Source organism: Harmonia axyridis, chromosome 3, assembly GCF_914767665.1.
Source record: "Harmonia axyridis chromosome 3, icHarAxyr1.1, whole genome shotgun sequence".
In the NCBI taxonomy this organism is placed as follows: domain Eukaryota; kingdom Metazoa; phylum Arthropoda; class Insecta; order Coleoptera; family Coccinellidae; genus Harmonia; species Harmonia axyridis.
In genome coordinates, this window is record NC_059503.1 from 31,462,590 (window position 1) to 31,482,431 (window position 19,842).

At 32.7% G+C, this 19,842-nt stretch overlaps 2 protein-coding genes across 8 annotated transcripts in view; one reads left to right on the plus strand and one right to left on the minus strand.

Annotated features, from left to right (window-relative positions):
• The window catches only part of LOC123676931 (polyamine-transporting ATPase 13A3-like), a 48,250-nt gene extending 44,799 nt beyond the window's left edge, over window positions 1–3,451 (plus strand). For all 6 annotated transcript variants that reach the window (XM_045613263.1, XM_045613268.1, XM_045613266.1 and 3 more), the window contains 2 exons: window positions 510–914; window positions 1,201–3,451. In XM_045613263.1, the coding sequence (XP_045469219.1) occupies window positions 510–914; window positions 1,201–2,726 (1,931 nt within the window). In that variant the 3' untranslated portion in view covers window positions 2,727–3,451. The remainder of the gene's footprint in view (window positions 1–509; window positions 915–1,200) is intronic.
• On the minus strand, window positions 3,284–18,907 carry LOC123676932 (putative fatty acyl-CoA reductase CG5065). 2 transcript variants are annotated; one of them, XM_045613270.1, is made up of 9 exons: window positions 18,751–18,907; window positions 12,512–12,712; window positions 12,372–12,456; window positions 11,288–11,710; window positions 9,074–9,157; window positions 8,914–9,022; window positions 6,776–7,027; window positions 6,465–6,722; window positions 3,284–3,725 (listed from the first exon to the last, which is right to left on the minus strand). In XM_045613270.1, exons 2-9 carry the CDS (start codon window positions 12,707–12,709, stop codon window positions 3,590–3,592), a joined length of 1,545 nt encoding a protein of 514 aa, XP_045469226.1. In that variant the 5' UTR covers window positions 12,710–12,712; window positions 18,751–18,907; the 3' UTR covers window positions 3,284–3,589. The 2 variants fall into 2 exon arrangements, with proteins under 2 accessions (XP_045469226.1, XP_045469227.1); XM_045613271.1 differs by having other exon boundaries at window positions 12,512–12,709; window positions 18,751–18,896.
• Between the last annotated feature and the right edge of the window lie 935 nt (window positions 18,908–19,842).

A 19,842-nucleotide genomic window follows, 5' to 3' on the forward strand; every position in this document is an offset into this window, starting at 1 on the left:
GTGCCCCTTCGACGTCCGGTGCTTACACTTCTTCGATTTTTGGCATTATCAAAGATGTTTAACAACATCTCATAACAGTAGTTGGATTGCTGTTCGAACGGTTAGCGATTTCTCGAAATGACAACACCGCCTCCCGTAGATTAATAATTCGACCTCTTTCAAATTCACTTAGCAGGCGACAAATTCCGCGTACAAGTGCTCTAGGCATTTTAACAACAACTGAAACTCGAATTTGAATCTCCTCGAAGAGCGGGTTGTAAAATTTAAAAAACTTGCAAAAAACGACTACAATATTTAAGTAACAAAACTTGTGTACATGAAAAAACCTTCACGATTCTTTTCTCCAAGTTCAATCATTTACAACACTATACTATATGTTTCAACAAAAAAAAATGAAATTTAAACAGCTCCTTCTGCGTGTTGCAGATTCCTTGGCAGTAAGTTCAGTTGAAATTAACGATTATTCACAAGTTACGATTATCAAAAATTTTAAAAATTGAAATTTTTAGGTGATAATCTTCTTACCGCTATAAGCGTAGCCCGAGATTGTGACTTGTTGAGGCCCGAGGAAAGTGTGATAACCATCAACTGTGATAACATGAATCCTCCGAATCTCTTCTACACCTTGAACAACTATAAGCCAAAGAATTCTCCCAACATCACATCGAATTCCTCCAGCTTCATCAGCTTGGACACTATAGAATCGCAAATTCAAAGTCACGCCGACTCGAAGAAACCTTCCATCAACAACAATTATAGGTTTGCCCTCACCGGTAAAGTGTGGCAAGCCATCAAAGAACATTATAGCGACTTATTGGGCAAGATTTTAACAAGAGGTACTATATTCGCCAGAATGGATCCCGACCAGAAACAACAGGTGGTGGAGGAACTACAGAGACTTGGATATTGTGTTGGTAGGTTGAATGAAAAATTATTGTTTTTTTCCACCCCATGAAATAACTATACTCAGCTAGATTTCGAACCTATGAATTAAGAGCAAAAAATCAAGGAAACAATTTAAAAAAATACCGAAATTTTAATGAATTCATGTCGTCACAATATCTGCAGTGTCGTTTTTAATTAAATATTACTTCTAAATTAAGCATTTAGTTCAATTTTTATTCATTCCTTCATACATTTTCTGTTCACTTCTTTATTATTGTTATTATTGCGATGTTTATGTTCAAATTTTTCTTACAGGTATGTGTGGGGATGGTGCAAACGATTGTAGTGCCCTCAAGGCTGCTGATGCAGGTATTTCCTTATCAGATGAAGAATCATCTCTCGCTAGCCCCTTCAATTCCAAAGTACCCAACATCAACTGCACTATCACATTGATTAAGGAAGGAAGAGCAGGTCTAGTCGCCAGTTTTGGAATCTTTAAATTCATGATGTACTACAGTATGAATCAATTGGCTGGCGTATTGAATTTGACCATCTCTTTCACCAATTTCACTGACTGGCAATTTTTGTGGATGGACCTAGGCATAACTTCTCCCCTGGCGTTATTCTTCGGTTCAAGCAAAGCCTACGATGGACCATTGTCGAAACAACCTCCTCTAATGAGCCTCTTGAGTCCCCAACCGGTATTATCTCTATTGGTTCATCTAATTAATTCGATCGCTCTTCAAGTTATCCTATTTAATTTTATGCGAAGTCAACCCTGGTACACAGAACCCGTGGAGAATATGCAGGAGGATGCAGTGCCCACTTATGACAACTTCAACGTGTTCATCGTTATATGCCTGCAGAATATTGTGATGTCTCTGGTATTTTCCAAGGGAGGCCTCTTTCGTAGAAATATCATACGGAACTTGAGGTTTATGACAATCGTTGCGATAACATCCCTTGTGACCTTCTACCTTGCGTTAAGTCCTGATCCTTTCACACAAAAATTAATTGGATTGAAATTACCACCGTTTTTCATGTACAGGCTGAAACTCATCGGAATCTGCTGTTCCTTTTACCTCCTAGCTTACTCAATTGAACACTATCTGATAGATGGACTACTCTCTAAATGTGTAAGTAGAGAAAACAAATCCATGAAATACGTCCAAATAGAAGAAGAACTCAATCGCAACACCTACTGGCCTCCTTTAATTTCTCCGGAAGATTTCAAAGCAACTGCTAGTCCAGATAACACGATACCAGATGAGCCGGTTAAAATTGTGGTGGAGAAAGATCTCAAGTTGAACAACAAAATACTATCACCCGTTGTTATGGACTACACACCAGAACTGGTTAAGCAGCCGATAGAAGATATGACCCAACCCCGAGAATTGGTAGTTTTAGGGTGTCCGCGAACGAACTATGCAGACACAAGCAAAATGGCGAAGAATGGTAAAAACCTGACATTCAAGACCATAAGCGAAAACAATCTGAACAAAAATGGGTATTATGAAGGCGTCGATAGCTATCAGGCGGATACCAGTGCTGCCATCTTAAACGCCACACCATGCAGGAATCCCTACACGAATAATAAACAGCTCAGCTTAACTAAGACTCCTGCTTTGTCGGAAGATCTCTTTTCTAGTGTTCAATCGAATTTCAACAATATCTCTAGTGGGAGTGATACTTTCCAGAGTTTTTCAGCTAGTGATGATTGTTCACCAAGTTCTAGTTCAAATTATAATATTACCGATCTTCCTAGGGACGATAAAGAAAAATTATTGCCTTATACTAATGGCTGCGTAAATGGTTTTAGTTCTAATGAAGTCAGTAGCTGAGGAAGAACAGTTTTACATTTTCGACTTGAGAAAACTTTTTATCCCCTTAAAACAGTCTTCGACATATCGGTTCTTTATACAGTATTATGATATCTTACTAAATTTTTTTACTAAGTTCGAAATAAGTTAGTTTTTCAAAATAGATTTATTTTTCATAGTTCTAAATCTATTTCATTGTTCACAGTTCACCTCATTCGTCCATTTTATTCGAAAATGAATGTTCAGTACGAAACTCAACAGAAATTTTATCCGAAGAAGCTTTTTTTCATTTTGTGACGGGTGGTGATTTTCCTTCTACAAAACTGTGTACTTAAATTGCTGTATTTCCGAAACTGGGGTGATACATTTTTTTCAATTTGTCAACGTTATCTTGAATTTTTAATTTCGTTTCTTAGGGAATATAGGTTTCCAGATTGTTTTAGATATTTTTTCAATTATATTATTTTTTTAATCCGTATTCATCATTTTCTGAATGCCATGAAATATTTTTTGTTTCTCAAAACAAACAAAAAATGTTGGGGTTCCTATATATGTTTTCTTGTGATTAAATCCTCGTAAAATATATAATTATTTAATATTATATTAATTTTTATAAAAATAATTGAAATGATTTCCATAATTGGAACTCATAGAACTGTTAATTAGGAAAATATACTGTTTTTTGATGTGGAATAATACTTATATTGAAGCAAATTGTTTCTTCATTAATAAATATTTTATACTTATTTCAAAATTTCTTTCTCTTTTCAGTGATTATTGTCACTGATTTATTCCAATTAAGTTGTTGCCTAAAAACTATAATAATAATTCATTTCAGTGAATTGCATTTGTTAGCACATCATGAAAAAAACTAGAAATAAAAATTATAAAGCCGAAAAATAATTATAAACATAAGTTGATATGATGTTGTAGATCCTGGCATAGGGTATATGGTAGTAAGTAAAATAAAGCAAAGTAAGGTAGAAAATTCCTGTAACAGCTCGGTACAATAGCCATAATCTGAAAAAAAAAGAATAAATTAAATAATTATAAATTTATGAAACTACTAAATGTTCAAAAAATAGTGGAAAATGGTCGGTGAAACAAGAAATGTACATAATATTATTCATCTTATTACTATCGAAGTATTACTACTTGGTCACACTACCACCTTAGAATAATCCAATCCTGGAAACGTTTTTAAACCCAATTACAGAATCGACTACATTACTGAAACGAATGTCTTCAAATAAATTTTTATATTCGGACGATGGTTGTTCGATAAGATTAGTTGATTTTTGTTACATGAAATTCGTTCTCGCGAGAGAATTCAAGAAGAATATTGGAACAGAAAAAACACCCAATATTTTGGTCGAGCCTGTATAGAATAATCATTTCAAGATTCGTGCACAATTTTGTGGGGATACCAAAACCAGAAAAATAAAAATTTAAGAATAACGAAAATATGAAATAATATTTTAGTGACAACAGATCCCATCGAGTAGAAATTTTGCATGTATAGGTATTTAGAATAACATTTCAAAGTTTCGTGCAAAATAGAGGCTTGTCCGAATCAAAAAAAAATCAAGCAGAATATTAAAAAAAATAAGAAAGCACTGACGTGAGGTTCGCTTTAGTCATCGGTCTTCAATTTGCTTATTGAAATGTGCTACCTATAGAGAAATTTTCTCAATGGAAAAATCACTATATCTCTATTGAATTTTCGTTTGTTATTTATATTCCAGCATCATTATCGAAATATTTCATTGCCACCACCATTTAGGTAGTAGTTTAGTTGTTGAACACCATGATACAACATAATTATGTATTTGTATAGTATATCCAAAGTCAGTTGAAGGAAGCCAGAATATTTTGATAATACAAGGGTTGTCCAAGTTTCCAGAAATTCCTTTGGGGGTAGTGAATTTATTACCTAAAAATACTTTCAAATAAACCCAGGTATTTAGTGAATACCGGTATCCACTTTAAAGGTACATCTAGCCCAATGTTTTTTTAAGGACTATTTCAAGTGACTTTGGATATACTATATCATGGTTGAACACGTCCTATAAATACTTCCTAAAGTTTTCGATGGATTCTGGTATTGTAAAAATATGTAATTATGCTACTTGGAAAAGGATCCGAAGCAAAAGAAACATCTGGCTTTAAAATGTCCGATTGAGAAGGAACCTACAAATTCCCCCTATCTCTTAATCATTATCAATCGTTCAATGTTCAGCATTCCACCCTCACCAAACAACATATAAATCCTAGCTAAGCTATTGCTTTCAAACAATTCAGAGAGTTTTTTTATGAAAAAGAGGGACCTCCACTTCATCCATGATAATTTTCAAATTTTTGGTCATACGAACTCAAAGCTAAAATTGTCCAACGAAATCCTATCTGGATTTTTGTTGCTGAGGCGCCAAAATGTTTGCGGCAGACCTGGTTCAATGAAATGACATATTGCATTCCATTAAATATTCAAATTTCAACCAGTTTATATAGTAGGTTCTCTATTGTTTGGGTCCAAGCATAAAAGGTATTCGATGACTTTCACAATAGCTGACTATTCTAATTTTTTACCCGTTATAATAAATTTATGCGATAATTTTTTAGCGGAGTGTATATATGAGATATGATTTACGTCATTGATTACGTCATTATCGTTGGTTAGTTTATCTTGATGGGTTCTGTGGAAAGAATCATCCTGAAACTGGGAATGATCGTTCGAGTAATAATTTTACTTATACAAACTAAATACAAGCTAATCGGATCTGTTTAACAGACATATTAGGCAATTTTTCAATGTTCTTCTTGATTTCTCTCTATCATTCCACTGCATAACTCGTATCACTATACGAGTTCAGTGTAGAAGTAATTATTGATTCACAAGATAGCAATATCTTGCGTACCTTGCGTTAATTCAAGAGTTACTGAGTAATAAACCCCGTTCGATCCTGACATGTATATTCTCACCCTGTACAGGGTGTCCCAAAGATATGAGAAAGCAAATCTTGATTCTTCGAAACTTTACAGGGCGTTTCTGAAAAATTACTGTATCAAATATTTCGCTATATCTTGGTTTCTGTTCTTCTTCTTCTTCGAGTGCTTTTCCCGCGTCAGAGGTTAGCAATATCATGAACACCTCTCCTCTAAATCTTTATACTATTATTATTATAGAACGTTACAACACAACAGTTTTCAGGTAAATTTATGAACCGATTCGATAATTCCTTTTGATTCTATATGAGTTTTTTTCTTAATGGCTTATTGTAGAATTTTAAGATTTTTTTAGGAAGAAAATAATAGCTATGGTCTACGCAGTGTGTTATGGAAGTGGATTGATGTAAATTTCGACAAAAAAAAAAGAAAAGCTATTTTCTTATCATAAATTCGAAAGCACGATGCTCCTGGAATTTATAGTTTTTTTATTTGTGAATTTTTGAATATTTCATGGGATTTGGATTTGAATAGCTTCACGAAGCCCAGTTGAATATTTTTCAAATTTCCCATTTAAAGAGGAAATAATGAACCAAAGTGTAAAAAACTGCTATATTTTATGTATGTCAACTGATTAGGTATTAGCTCGCGTATTAGTTGTCTTTTTGTTTACACTGGATTTATTAGACCCCCAAAAATTCTGGATACACGATTACTCTGTGAGATACTTCTGAATACAAGTTCAAAAAAGATAAAAGAATAATGGAGAAACACTACCTCCTATTAGGGTGCAACGCAAAGAATGAAGATGCATACCTTTTAATTTCTTTTCTAGCCTGTGGTAGAGTCTCTGGAGGATCCTTCAAAAGATACTCCCTTCCACCATACAATCCTTTTTTGAAATACTCATCCACATCTATTTCATCTGAATTGTATCCAAAGCTTGCCTGATCTGAAGGAAGCAACAGATGTTCTAAAGCCATCCCTTTATCATTCAAGAATTTCCATTGATTAGTTATGAAGTACTCCAAAGCAAGATTGGCTGTGTAAATTCTTCTATGTACTTTTATCAAACTAAAACAAAATCAGTTTTATTACTGTTTACTGTAAATCGAAATTCCACTTACATAGTCTTTTGCCCGGCCAATTTTAACAGACCATCAACGAACAACGCAGGAAGTAGGTGGTAAAAAATGACCTTTATGAAATGTAGGTATCTGCATTTGGTTATAGAACAGTTGGGAAACCATAAGGCACCGCTTGGAGGACACTCAAATAGCAAACTTTGTCCAATGTGAACAATTTCTTTCATGGTAACTGGAGATACATCGCACTGGCTGCAGTTATACACTTCTACCTGATTTCTAATGCTGGATTCTCTGAAAAATGAATATTTTTTTCTATTTATGGTTTGAGAAATTTATATCATATTTATCCGACCTAGAGCTCTGTAGGAGCTCTCTAGGGCATTTAGAGGAATTGCAGTATCTATGACGTTTCATCACCAATCCAAAAAACAAATCAGATAATCAATAAGAATCATAAAGCCATTGCTTTGTGTAGGTAACTTTATTTTCTTATGTTATACTAGTGTAGTAAATTGGAAATTTAGAAATTATTGAAATTATTGGAATTATTATTCAGAAGGAATATACATTGAATTCAAAAGAGCGGACGCGACTTTGTAAACTGATCTTATCTTAGAAGCAGGATGTATTCATTTTCGATTATTGCTTTTCTTAGTTATCGTCTCACTGCGTTGGTGAAATCGATATATTTTTCACGCATAAGGAAAATAATTTAGATACGGGGAAATCTTCACTTATCTGAGTTCGAAGAACCGTTATGATCGTTCCCAGATGACACAGCAAAAAGTTCGTTAGGCAAAATCGAAGTATGGTTCTTGTTGAGACAGCAGAAAAATCTAGTTTGACTAAGGTTGAAGGTGGGGTCTGTTGACGAAAAAATGAAGAAGGATTAAAATTTTCTAACCAATGATCTAATTGGCATGGTATCTTGGGCAATTGTTGGGGCGGTCTTGGATAAGTACGAGGTTACGATTTTGTTGAGGTTTAAGGAGTAAATCAGTGTCACTTAGGGTCTCTTATTGAGAAGGGTTGAGAATTCGAACGTCGGTCGCAAAACCGGACTCAGATTAAAACAATTTCCTTTGAAGATCACAGTAATTTTTAACAAGGTTGAATCAAAAATAAAGGAAATTTAGTAGATAATAGAGAGTTGAAGGAATTTAAAGTTTTTAAGGAAGAAGGAATTGTTTTAACTCTAAATTTGTTTTGGTATGATTTAGATTAGCTCGGAGTGCGCGAATCGGGAGTGGAGTTATCAAAAAGGAATTACACGTTTCGGGTGAAAAGTTTGAAAAAATTAAAACTAGGTATAGGCAGGGCCTATTTACTCACCTAGCACCACGGGATAAGGGCAAGTTAACAATCTTTTGGCTATTTAATTTTCATTTTGTTTTGATGATTTTTAATACTTTTTCGATGAAGATAAGTTTATTTGAGTAGTCCCGATTCTCCCAAGTTCAAAGTTGGTTATTTTGTTCCTTCTGTTCCTTTTGTTTGAATAATAGATTATTTGAGACATTTTTTTTAATCATAAAGTTTTGGCCGTTGAGTCAAATATATAAATTTCGTGGATATTGTAATTTTGTATATTTTTCTTTTCTTTTCTCTTTATTATATTTAATTTTAAAATTTTAATCGACTTTTATTAACCCAGAAAGCTAATCCTGTCCCTAGGGAAAGAAAGTCAACTAAAAAGACCTGTCCATAGAAGCGACGGGCCAGAGTCACACATTACATCCTTGTGAATTTACTTAATCATTCATTCTCCGAGACCTCTGGAAAGCCGCTCTTCCAGGGGTTGAAAGAACATCTCAACCGGAGATAAGTGAACGTTGGTCAACATTCTCTGACCAACCCGTTCATGACACCAGTTTGTTATTAGTAGTATCTTATTACTAAGTTATATTATATGTACATTATGCCCTTGAGCATATGTCAAATACTTCATGCCCTTAAGAATAATGTAATCTGAGAAATAATTTTAGTGCATTCGTCTGAAAAGCTTTAATGCCTGGAACAAGGACTTCTGCTTGACCATAGCCCTCCTCCCCTAGATCCAGTACTCGACCTCAGCAGTTAGAGAGATTCAATGCAGTATTAGAATTACCTTACACTGTTATATTTTCCAGGGATAAGTACATAACTATTCACATATTTACATTGAGAGAGATACTCACTTCACCATCCCTTTTTTCCAAGTACCAACAATTATACCTCTGGTGATTATGTCAACTGGTACATAATCAGCTTGTAGATTTGGGTCCGTATATAGAGTCCTAAGAACACCTATCGAAAAACATTAGAGGTTTGATTTTGGATATTTCTTTTGATTGTTACCTTTTCCTACTGCAACTAAGAGTCCTACAGGTCCATTAAAATTGTCGATCCATCCTGGTATAGGATCTTTCCAAGTAGATATAACTAAAAATTAATTTATTAAATAAATTCAACACAAGTTGAAATATATTCAGTAACATCAAAAGTTGTATACCCAAGCCGCCGGAAAAGGATTTTACTGAAATCTAATTATTTTATGTCATGCCAGCTAGTTATTTTGATTCTATTGATAACATTATACCCTTAATTTAATAAATAATTTTATATCTATTCAGTAAGAATTAATGTCGAATTATGAACATTATGGGCAGTTTTTCATTCGAATTAATATTATATTGGCAATTCTGAAAGGATCCCATGAATGTTAGATTGTTAGGGTTGCCTGGATCAAATATGGATTCATGTTTCATTGTGATCAACTTTATGATTAGTCTTTTTTAAACTTCATTGTTTAGGATATGGTATCCTTTATATTCAATATCTGGCATACTCTTCCAATCATCATATATGACGTTTCAACTTGGTCATCTTGGCTTTAACCCTTCAAAGTCTTTTCGGATTTTGTTTCTTGTACATTTACTAAAAGAACTGACTTTTCATCTTGTACGCGAATAACAGGTTCCATCGAATAAAATCAATGAATACATCTCCTTGAAAGACGAAAAGCAGGTGTTTCGATCAGGAAGGTTATGCGCTGATGCCGTTTTTGTCATTAGACAAATAACCAAAAAATCTTTAGATATAATCAACCAGCTTTCATGTGCTTCATAGACCTAGAAAAGGGATTCGACCGCGTACAGTTAGAAGATGTAATACATCTGGTTCACGGTATACAGATACCTCAAAACATCGTGAAAACGATCGAAAATAACAAATAAAGTAACAAGATCCAAGCTGAGATGAACAATGATGATTATTATTATTATTAACCGAGAAAATAGATGTTAACACAACAGTGGCATTTGACATGGTGACTCCCTCAGCCCCTTATCATTTAATATCATGATGGATACAGAAGGAAACTGAAGAAGTATAAATTTGGAAATTCGAATAATGTGCTCAATTTTCTTATGATGATCTTAATATTGGTTACATCAACGCTCAATTCAAAATTCATGACCACATCAAAAACACCACTCACATGCCAGCTGGATATTGACAGTCATATAATCCAGCAAGAGATGAAGTTCAGATATCTCGGCGTGGAGATATCTGGGTATAGGCATGTCGAAATAAAGGTAAGAGGACAAACCACGAGGGCAACACGAACAGCCGGATGTCTCAACGATATCTTTTGAAACAACAAGCATATAGGTACAGAAGTAACATCTAGGATCTACAAGTTGACAACTAAATCAATTCTACTTTCTGCGGAAACCAGACTAGAAACCTCTATAAAGGCTCAAAAACTGAAAATAACCGAAATGAGGGTGCTGCGCAATATAACAGGAAAATCATTATCGAATTATGATTATGTAAGGAGTGAGAACAGCAGAAGAGCATGCGGAGTCGATAACATCAAAGATTGGGTGCTAAAGAGGAAGAAAGAATGGATTGAACATATCAACTGCAAAGATATGGACAGGCTGGAAGGAATAACGGGAGACAGATCTCCATTTCTACAGGTGATATGCCATTCGCCAAATTTGCCAAATTTGAAACTCGGATAGAACTAAGATGTCTAAAATACTGGTGTTTTCACTGATTAGATTTTGGTTAAGATAATTCTGGCGACTCGATCGGCTTGGCATGGGTACTTGTTCTCTTTTCTAGTGGCGCTATACAAAGGATTAGCCAATCAAAAGTATTATTTTAAATTTTCATTTGTTCTGTCAAAAGACGTTGATCTTGTTATTATTGAAGATTCAACCAGAGACATAATGGTCTCTGATTCAACCTCAAAATACGACATTGACACAAAGACAACGTGTGGAAACGATGCGGAAAACAAGTGAAAAGGGACCAATATCATTGAAATCCAAGAAGGCTGGTACCTTCAAAAGTCGCCACTTCAATCTTAGGATTTTTCAAGAGTAAGTGAGCTCACTAGTGTTTTAGACATCTTAGATAGAACGTTTGTGGGAAAGGCTGAGAATTATAGTAGCTAATCTAATTAAGCATTGGTAATTGATGGAATTCTTCCTTCCAGATATACTTAAACACTTCTAATGCCACTGAGTGTATTTCAAAAACAAATAAAAATGATTGCCTCACCTATTGAAGGTCTGAAGATGAGTGATGGAATTATCCCATCACACAAATCATTCACGACCTGCTCTGCTAAAGACTTGGTGAACGTGTATGTATTTGGTAGAGGATCGATATATTTCTTTGTTATCAAGTCCATAGTATATCTGTCCACATTCTCAGCTAAGTTGATGGCTTCTCTCCAATCAGCATGAGCTGGGTATATTTCTTCACCGATTACTTTACGGTCAGTATGACAGTAGGTAGTGGAAAAATGGACAAATGCAGTGATATTCTTCATCTGCTTCGCTAATAGACAAACTTCCCTAGTACCTCTGGTGTTCAGTATTATGGCATCTGTTAGATGGTCATCGAATCTAACGGAAGCTGCAGCGTGGAAGATGATGGAAACTTTTTCAATTAGAAGATTACGATCGTTCTCACTGAGACCTACAGAAAAAAACTTCTTTAAAAATTATTCGAAAGTTTAATCAACCTTAAATGGAAATATTTGTCCTAACTTCCAATGCTTCTTATTTGTTCAGAGTTTTTCTAATTTCTTTTTCATTTTTGATGTGAAATCTTGGAAAGAAATGTGAAGTCGAAAAGATTGTTTTCATACAGGATTGCACCCAAAATAGATGGCGACACCAATATATATATATATGTATTGTGGATTAGATTCAACCCAAATCAAATGTGGTCTAGTTTATTGTATGAATGTTGACCTCGAAGCACAACGATCGTTAAGAGTAGGTATTCATCAAGCCAAGTAGCTTGACATTTTAACCAACTACTTGACTTGAAAATCAAGCTTTGGAAAAATTACATATTTGAGCTTGACTTGACTTGATTTTAGATATTTATTGCTTGACTTGATATCAAGCTATACTTGATTTTACTTGAGCTTGATATGAACGCGTCGCACGGCATATATTTCTGCAATCTCGTACGCGCTTAGACTAAATAAGGGCTTTCCTCGAACGCCGAGAGACTGACTTTATTAGTAGTTTTCTCACATTTCTATGAAATATATCAGTAGATTTTGGTAGTTTCAGAAATATCTTGCCAAACTTGGCCAAAATGGCCAAGTTTGATATTTTTAACTTACCCAATCCTAGTTCCATAACGTCTCCAATGATTGGTTTGATTTTATTTACAGCTTTTGGGTTCTCTTGCAGCAACACTTTGAAGAGCTGAAATAATTTTTTTGTATCTCAAAGAATTCTTACTGGTTGATGTTATACTTACTGGTAATTCCACCATATCCTTGATCCTTTCATCAGGATTTTTTCCTTTTTTGTCCCTTATCAGCATATAAATATTCTCTAGTTTGGGACAAGACCTCAATAGTTTTTCAATAAGGACTTTGCCCATAAACCCACTTCCACCTGTAATGAAGACGCTGCGACCAGCAAAGAATTCTGGAACGGGAACTGCATCTTCCATCTTCTGAGAACAAAAAACCGATACAATAATTTTTTATATATTTATTTTTTATTTATATATTATAGGGTATGGGCAGAGGCTCATGCTGCCTCGATTTGGTTCAGCCATGTTTCAGCGCTCTTTCACCTTTAATGCGGTGAAATTGCATAATGATATGCTGATTGCATGTGGGGGTTCTTCTTTGAAGTCATTGAGAAAAGAATTGATGATTATTTTATTTTTGAGCCAGTTACAGATTTTGTAGATAAATTTCATTTTTGGTGATATTCATGATGTATATTATTTATGTTGTATTTCCTTTCATTAATTTTAATTTTTGTTTTTTTTCTTTATTTGTATTTTGTTGAGGGTTGAGTGGAGTAGCCTTGGTTAGACTTCGCCCCTATAATTTGCCAAATAAAGACACTATTATTTTTATTATCATTATAGATAAGCTAGCTGTCCATTTTATTGAACTTTCACATATAAATCTTCAATAAAAATATATCTAGTATTTATCAAATCCATTCTTATTTTCCCCTCAAATTTACAGAAAATTCCCTACAAAGCAAAATCATAACTGAATTCATAATTCAATATTTGAATAGTTCAGTTGAAATTTATAGCATTGTATGAAGATTGAAAGCTACCAGACAGAAAATATTCCATTGCAATCTGATAAAAAATGTTAAATAAATGAATAAAACATGATTTCATTAATTTTTAACACAATTAAAATATTTCAATAGAATTTGGCTACTTAAAAGGTGTTCCTCGAAAAAATCATATCATTCAAAAATGTTTCAAAACAAAGTAGCGTTAGACTTTAATAAGTTTGGAACTAATGATCTTAAGTCTTAACCAATGCAGAAATTCTAACTGTCATGAGTTGATATAATATTGCTTCTGAGAAGTTTCATTGGAACTAACGACATTAAGAAATGAGGACAAATAAAAACTTTACCTATATTCCCACTCAATTAATAAAAAAAATCAATTGAATATTCTTCAAATAAATTTAATTGCAAATTCAATTTATGATAATAAGAATGGAGTTTATTATTGAATAAACTCCATTTATGGTTTATGAATTGTCAAAAACCCTGAAATGACAGAGTCAAAATTTCATGACTACTGTTCGTAAAGAGAACTATAACACTATAAAAACCTTCAAGGACTCCCGATCTCTTTTTTCGAAGCAATATGAAATCAGGAAGCAGATCATAGATATCTTGATTCGTTCTTGGGTTCCAGAGCGCTTCTGAGAATTTACTGTTTCAGATATTTCGCTATATCTTGGTTTTTGTTGGAGATCCATTACCGTTTTAGAGATCCACAGGATAGTTGGCATTTTTTAAATTGGACACCCTAGATTTTTCAACACGGTCTCTTAGCCACCGATTTGTCGAAAAACTTTCCGTTAACAGTTTTTCAAAAAAAAAAAAACATTTGTTCCAAAGATATTTACTTTTGTGACTCCAGTTTTTATATGGGACACGTTATGAATAAATATTTTCCATTTATTTAAAGATTAACAAATCTTTTTTTAAATGCCACATCGAACTTACATCGAATGTTATTACCCATTTTCCAAAACAAAATTTGATGATGATTTGAAGTCCTCTAATCCAATATCCAAAGGTAAATTAAAGAAGTAAGAATATGATAACACTCACTTTCCATATACATCAAACGATTAGAAAATATTATAATCGTTTGTGGTATGAAATGAAAGCACTTCTGATATTTCTTCAGAGTAATAAGATAGAGAAATGGTGAAATGGTATAATTTCTCCAATATATTGCATTCCTCTGTGAAATAAATATCCTAATTGGAGAATTGAAAACAAAAAATAACTTATTTCCGCTTTATAAAGCGGAAATAAGTTATTTTACTTTTTAATCATCAAGATGAATTTCCGACAAGTAAAGACTGAGACAATCAAACACAAAAAATAACTATCCCAAAAACGGAATGCATGGGTTTTAGCGTCAATAATAAAAAAGGGAGATTGCGCATCATCTGAGATATTTATGGGTATAATGTATAATGCAGCACCTGGACATTGATGTGAAATTTATATGGATTCCTTCATGTTGTTTATGACTGAATTACATTCTTTTTTGGTACTTTGAATTTCTACACATGGAATTTTGTTGATCAATTTTAGCGCCCTAGGCGACCGCCTACCCTGCCTATACCCCTAGCAAAGGCCCTGATTACCAATAATAAATAACAATAATCTTGTGACTTGAAACGACTAAAAATCTTTAGAGGAAATTGTTAAAGCTTTACACATTCAACAGATATAAATATTTCAAATTTCATAACTCTGAAACCAACAGGACTTAAACTCTGGTAAAAGTATTCATGTCGTGCTTTGGATTTCATTATTTGAAGGTTTTTCTGAAATCAATAACTTGGCTTCTAGACTCAACTTCAACAGTTAGCGAAAAAAGCTGTGGACAACATTTAAGCGTCAAAATTAAAAACTGTCTTTTCCTATGCGAATTTCATAAAAAAATTAGTTATCTTTAGTTTATATGGAAAACATAGTAAGGCTTACTTATTCTTTATGATATATCATAGAATTATCTCGATAGCTGTGAAGTTAACGTCTGAAGGCAGAATTAACGAATACATACTTTCAATAATGCAAAAAAAAATGTGATTAAGTTATGATGATATCTAAAACTCATAAAATACTCATAAAACTTAGGTAATTAATGAGCTAAAGCTACGAAGAAAATCTACTTTCACCAAAAGCCACTTTGAGTTTTATAAAGAACACACAAAATTTTATAGTTTTTCATTAACAAATGTATCATGAAGAGAAATCATCAAATAAGTAATTGAAATTGATTCCTCGCTTATCACTTGGTGAAACATAATTTCAATATTAATAAAAGAAATAAAACACTTGACTATACGTTCCACAAATTAATTTGTGGAACGTATAGTCAAGTGTTTTATTTCTTTTATTAATATTGAAATAAGTAATTCGTTGCGTGATTTGAATTCGAGGTAATTCTTTTCGAATCAAATTCTCGAATTATGCATTAGTCTGAAACTGTTACAGTTATACAATATATCTATTCAGAATCATCAAAGCAAAAAACTTATACTTATATATGGCCTTATACTATGGCCTTATACTATTGCATTAGCGTATCTACATATGTGGATTGTACTTTAGTTTTGTAAAGATTATTTGTATTAAAATTGGTTTAAAATCAATGGATCGGGTTTTTGAACTAAGATAAATAAACCAATAAACATTTTTTTGTTGATAAATTCCATTCAAATTGCTCTTTTGTGAAAATTTGCAAGACCACCAAGGAGGTTGATTCAGAAATATTTATTTGAAATAAATTAAGAATAAAATTGAAATTGCCAAACTGGTACCTCTTAATAGCTGAACGTTTGTGTGGAATAAGTTTTCAGAATCACTGCTGAACTGCTGAAATACTCCATAGATCTAGAAACAAATCTAGAAAAACTCAGAAATATTGGAAGACTACACTTTTGACATGAAGAAGAAAAATAATAAAGATTATGAAGAGTCCAGTGCAATTACGGAACACCAACCCAAAAATGATTCAAAAAAGTTTGTTTTAAAAATGTGATAGATTGATCGATACGTTCCATGAAATTGCCAAACTGGTACCTCTTAATAGCTGAACGTTTGTGTGGAATAAGTTTTCAGAATCACTGCTGAACTACTGAAATACTCCATAGATCTAGAAACAAATCTAGAAAAACTCAGAAATATTGGAAGACTACACTTTTGACATGAAGAAGAAAAATAATAAAGATTATGAAGAGTCCAGTGCAATTACGGAACACCAACCCAAAAATGATTCAAAAAAGTTTGTTTTAAAAATGTGATAGATTGATCGATACGTTCCAAGGCATAATTTTCAAATTGTAGGGACTCAAAAAGTAAGTAAAAAGCTCCAAAACATAGGAAAAAAGTCGAGTTCCAAAGTTTTTTCGTCCAAAAGGTTTTTGTAAATGGTCAACTGTGACAATGAAGATAAGCCAGATGGGGCAAATTTCTTTCCATATATGCTCCCTTCAATTTGCGAGGCAATAAGGCTGCTAATTTCTCAATTTATTACTTTCAAAAGGAGTATTATTATTATTAAGGTGGTTTGTGAAATAGTAAATGGTTAAATAAACATGAAGAAAATTAATAACTATTATGTCGAATAAAAAAGATGGACAAATCCAAGAATTACAACTGACAGAATCGTTTGATTACACTTACGAATTGGGAAAGAGTAATTTGGATGAAAAAATTAATCTAGGGATAAGTTCAACATCAAAATGGACAATATCTTCGAAAAATATTGGATTCAGCTAGAACTGAACAATAGTTAATAGAAAACTATGGGATATTCGAGTGCATACTATTTAAAGTCATTTTTAAAAATAGATGCAGAATATATCTCTTTCATTTTAAACTTGTTCAAGATCAAATCATAGAGGAAAATCATATATTTGCTGCCAATCAAAATTCTCAGAAAATTGAAAAGGATCATTCTTCAGATCAGATTCCATCTTTTATAATCGAGAGGAATAAGCCCCAAATAATTAACTACAATAATTTTTATTTTCAAAAATCGATTGAAAAAGTCAACATGTTTCAATTTAATATTTCAATCCCAGAATTGGATTTCTCAAACATTATCATATTAATTTTCGACTCATTTTCTCGTGAAATAGACATTTCGAAGTTTAAGAAAGTAAAATCTCTTGTGGTATTACATAAGGATATTAATGAATAACTTATCAGAAATATTAAGTTTTCCAGCAGAAAAATAAGTGTACCGAAGGAAACATAGTAGGGTGAAAATAATGAACATGAAACTTGTAGGTTTTTTTTCATTAAATACTTTAAGATGGATCTTCAGATAATACACATTTCCAGTTCATTTCGATAATAGTTTATAATGAGTAAAAATTCAGATTAATATTACCTCTTAATTTATATTCGATTTGTAGATAACTGTATTCCTAAGGAAAATTTGAAAAAATATGCATTGAAGAATCCCTTCGAAGTTCTTTTCAAAAGCTAGATATAGGTGACCACCTACATTATATATACTAGTGGAATAAATTAAAGGATCAAAAAAAAAATTCGAAATTTTTAGCAGTTTTTCAAATGGCTGTATCTTCGATAACAATGGTCGTATCTCAATTTAAAAAAAAAACTTTTTGAAGTTTGAAGTTTAAAGTTTAGAGATCTCATGATGAAAACATTTTTCAAGCAGCGTGTACCGCTCAATTCTAATGAATACAGTATCTAAAATTTCATCGAAATTTTTTCAGTTTTCATTTTTGGCATACAGACTTGGAAATTTTTTTCCGAAAATACCATTGCTACTTCTTGTTGAGAATTCATTCAAGATTTCAAAACATCCCCTAAATTTTCTGTGCAAACATTGGTTGATGAGATATTGATGGTTAAAGACAAAAAGAACCTTTTCAATTCAAAGTTCGATATTTCAGAGAGAAATGCTCGAATCGAAATAGAGGAAATTGAAGCTGAATAAACAAGTTATCTCATCCATATATTTGTAAGTTGGAAAAAAACTTCCAAGTCTGTATGCCAAAAATGAAAACTGAAAAAATTTCGCAGAAATTTTAGACACTGTATTCATTAGGATTGAGCGGTATACCTACTATATACGTTGCTTGAAAAATGTTTTCATCATGAGATCTCTAAACTATAAACTACAAGCTTCAAAAAGGTTCTTTTCGAATTGAGGTACGACCATTGTCAGCGAAAATACAGCCATTTGAAAAACCGCTTAAAATTTCGTATTTTATTTTGATCCTTTAATTTATTCCCCTAGTGTATTATATTTCAGTTTGTCTTCAAACACCAATTGGATTCGATAAAAATGGAAAAAAGTGGAAATTGTGTCAGTACAATAGAAGCCTTGTGAAAACAAACTTTTCATCTGATCAAACCAAATCAGAGAAGTATTATAAGAGTTTATTGAAAAAAATATCATAATTAAAGCATATCTATTTTATATTTTCAATGACTTACTGAAATTGTTCAAAAAAGTCCACTTGAACACTTTCTATGGCTGCTACTGCACTAAACGTTTGAATTTTTTCGATAAAACCGACGGTTTCATAAGTGAATTTATTATCATAATGGAAATATGTCTATTGTTAGTTCTGTATGATAATAACATGAATAATGTTAACCCTAAAGTCATGCGGTTATTGACTAGCTTCTAACGAAGTGAAAGTTTGTGGGTCAAAAAAACCGTTGAATTACTTGCGTTGAAAATAATATCCAATTCTATGAAATTAAATTCAATCAATGTCATTAACCACTGTCAACATAAAGTCCTTCTTTACGGTTTCATAGTGAAATGGAAATATCCTTATAAGTACTATATAATTATAACTTTCAGTGACGTCCCTAGGTAATGTAACTATGGGTCCCTTGTGTAAATGAAAAAACCAATTATTTCGCTTCAGGAACTTTTGAGCGCTCATTTACTCATAGGCCAATTGCGCCATTGGAGGTCACAAAACTCAATATAGGAATATTTGAAATGTAATCATTGATATCACATTGTCCGTAATTTTCGAATTTGAAACCGAGAATGGTCTCGAACGATAAGGTTCAACTAGTTGGCAATGATTCATTCCTCAAATTTAATTAATTCCGCCCGGTTCTATAGGATATAACTTGAATGGTTGTCCATAGTCCAGACACAAAATAGAGAAGTATTAATTCTCTATTCTGTACTCTCGTGGTGAATGCAGGTCATGCAGGCTTTCAGAAAAGTAGCTTGTTGTGTATCTAAGACAGTTTCGGAGATACAGGGTGATTCATGAAAATTGAGTATCGAGTTCTTATTTTAAACTTCGAAATCTATATTTTTACATGTTTTAGAGGAACATCGTTAGTGCGATGAAAAAATAATTCAGTGTAACGAACTCAATTTTTACTTTGCATAGTACAAGTTTTACAAAATAGTAGAAAGCAAAAAAATTCATGTTTTACGTAACTTTTTCGAAATACGGTCCTGTTAACTTTTTCGAAATACGGTCCTGTTACTTGTTTTTATTTGTTTTGTGATAATATTTGATGTTATCAGCAGATATTTCAAATTTTATAGCT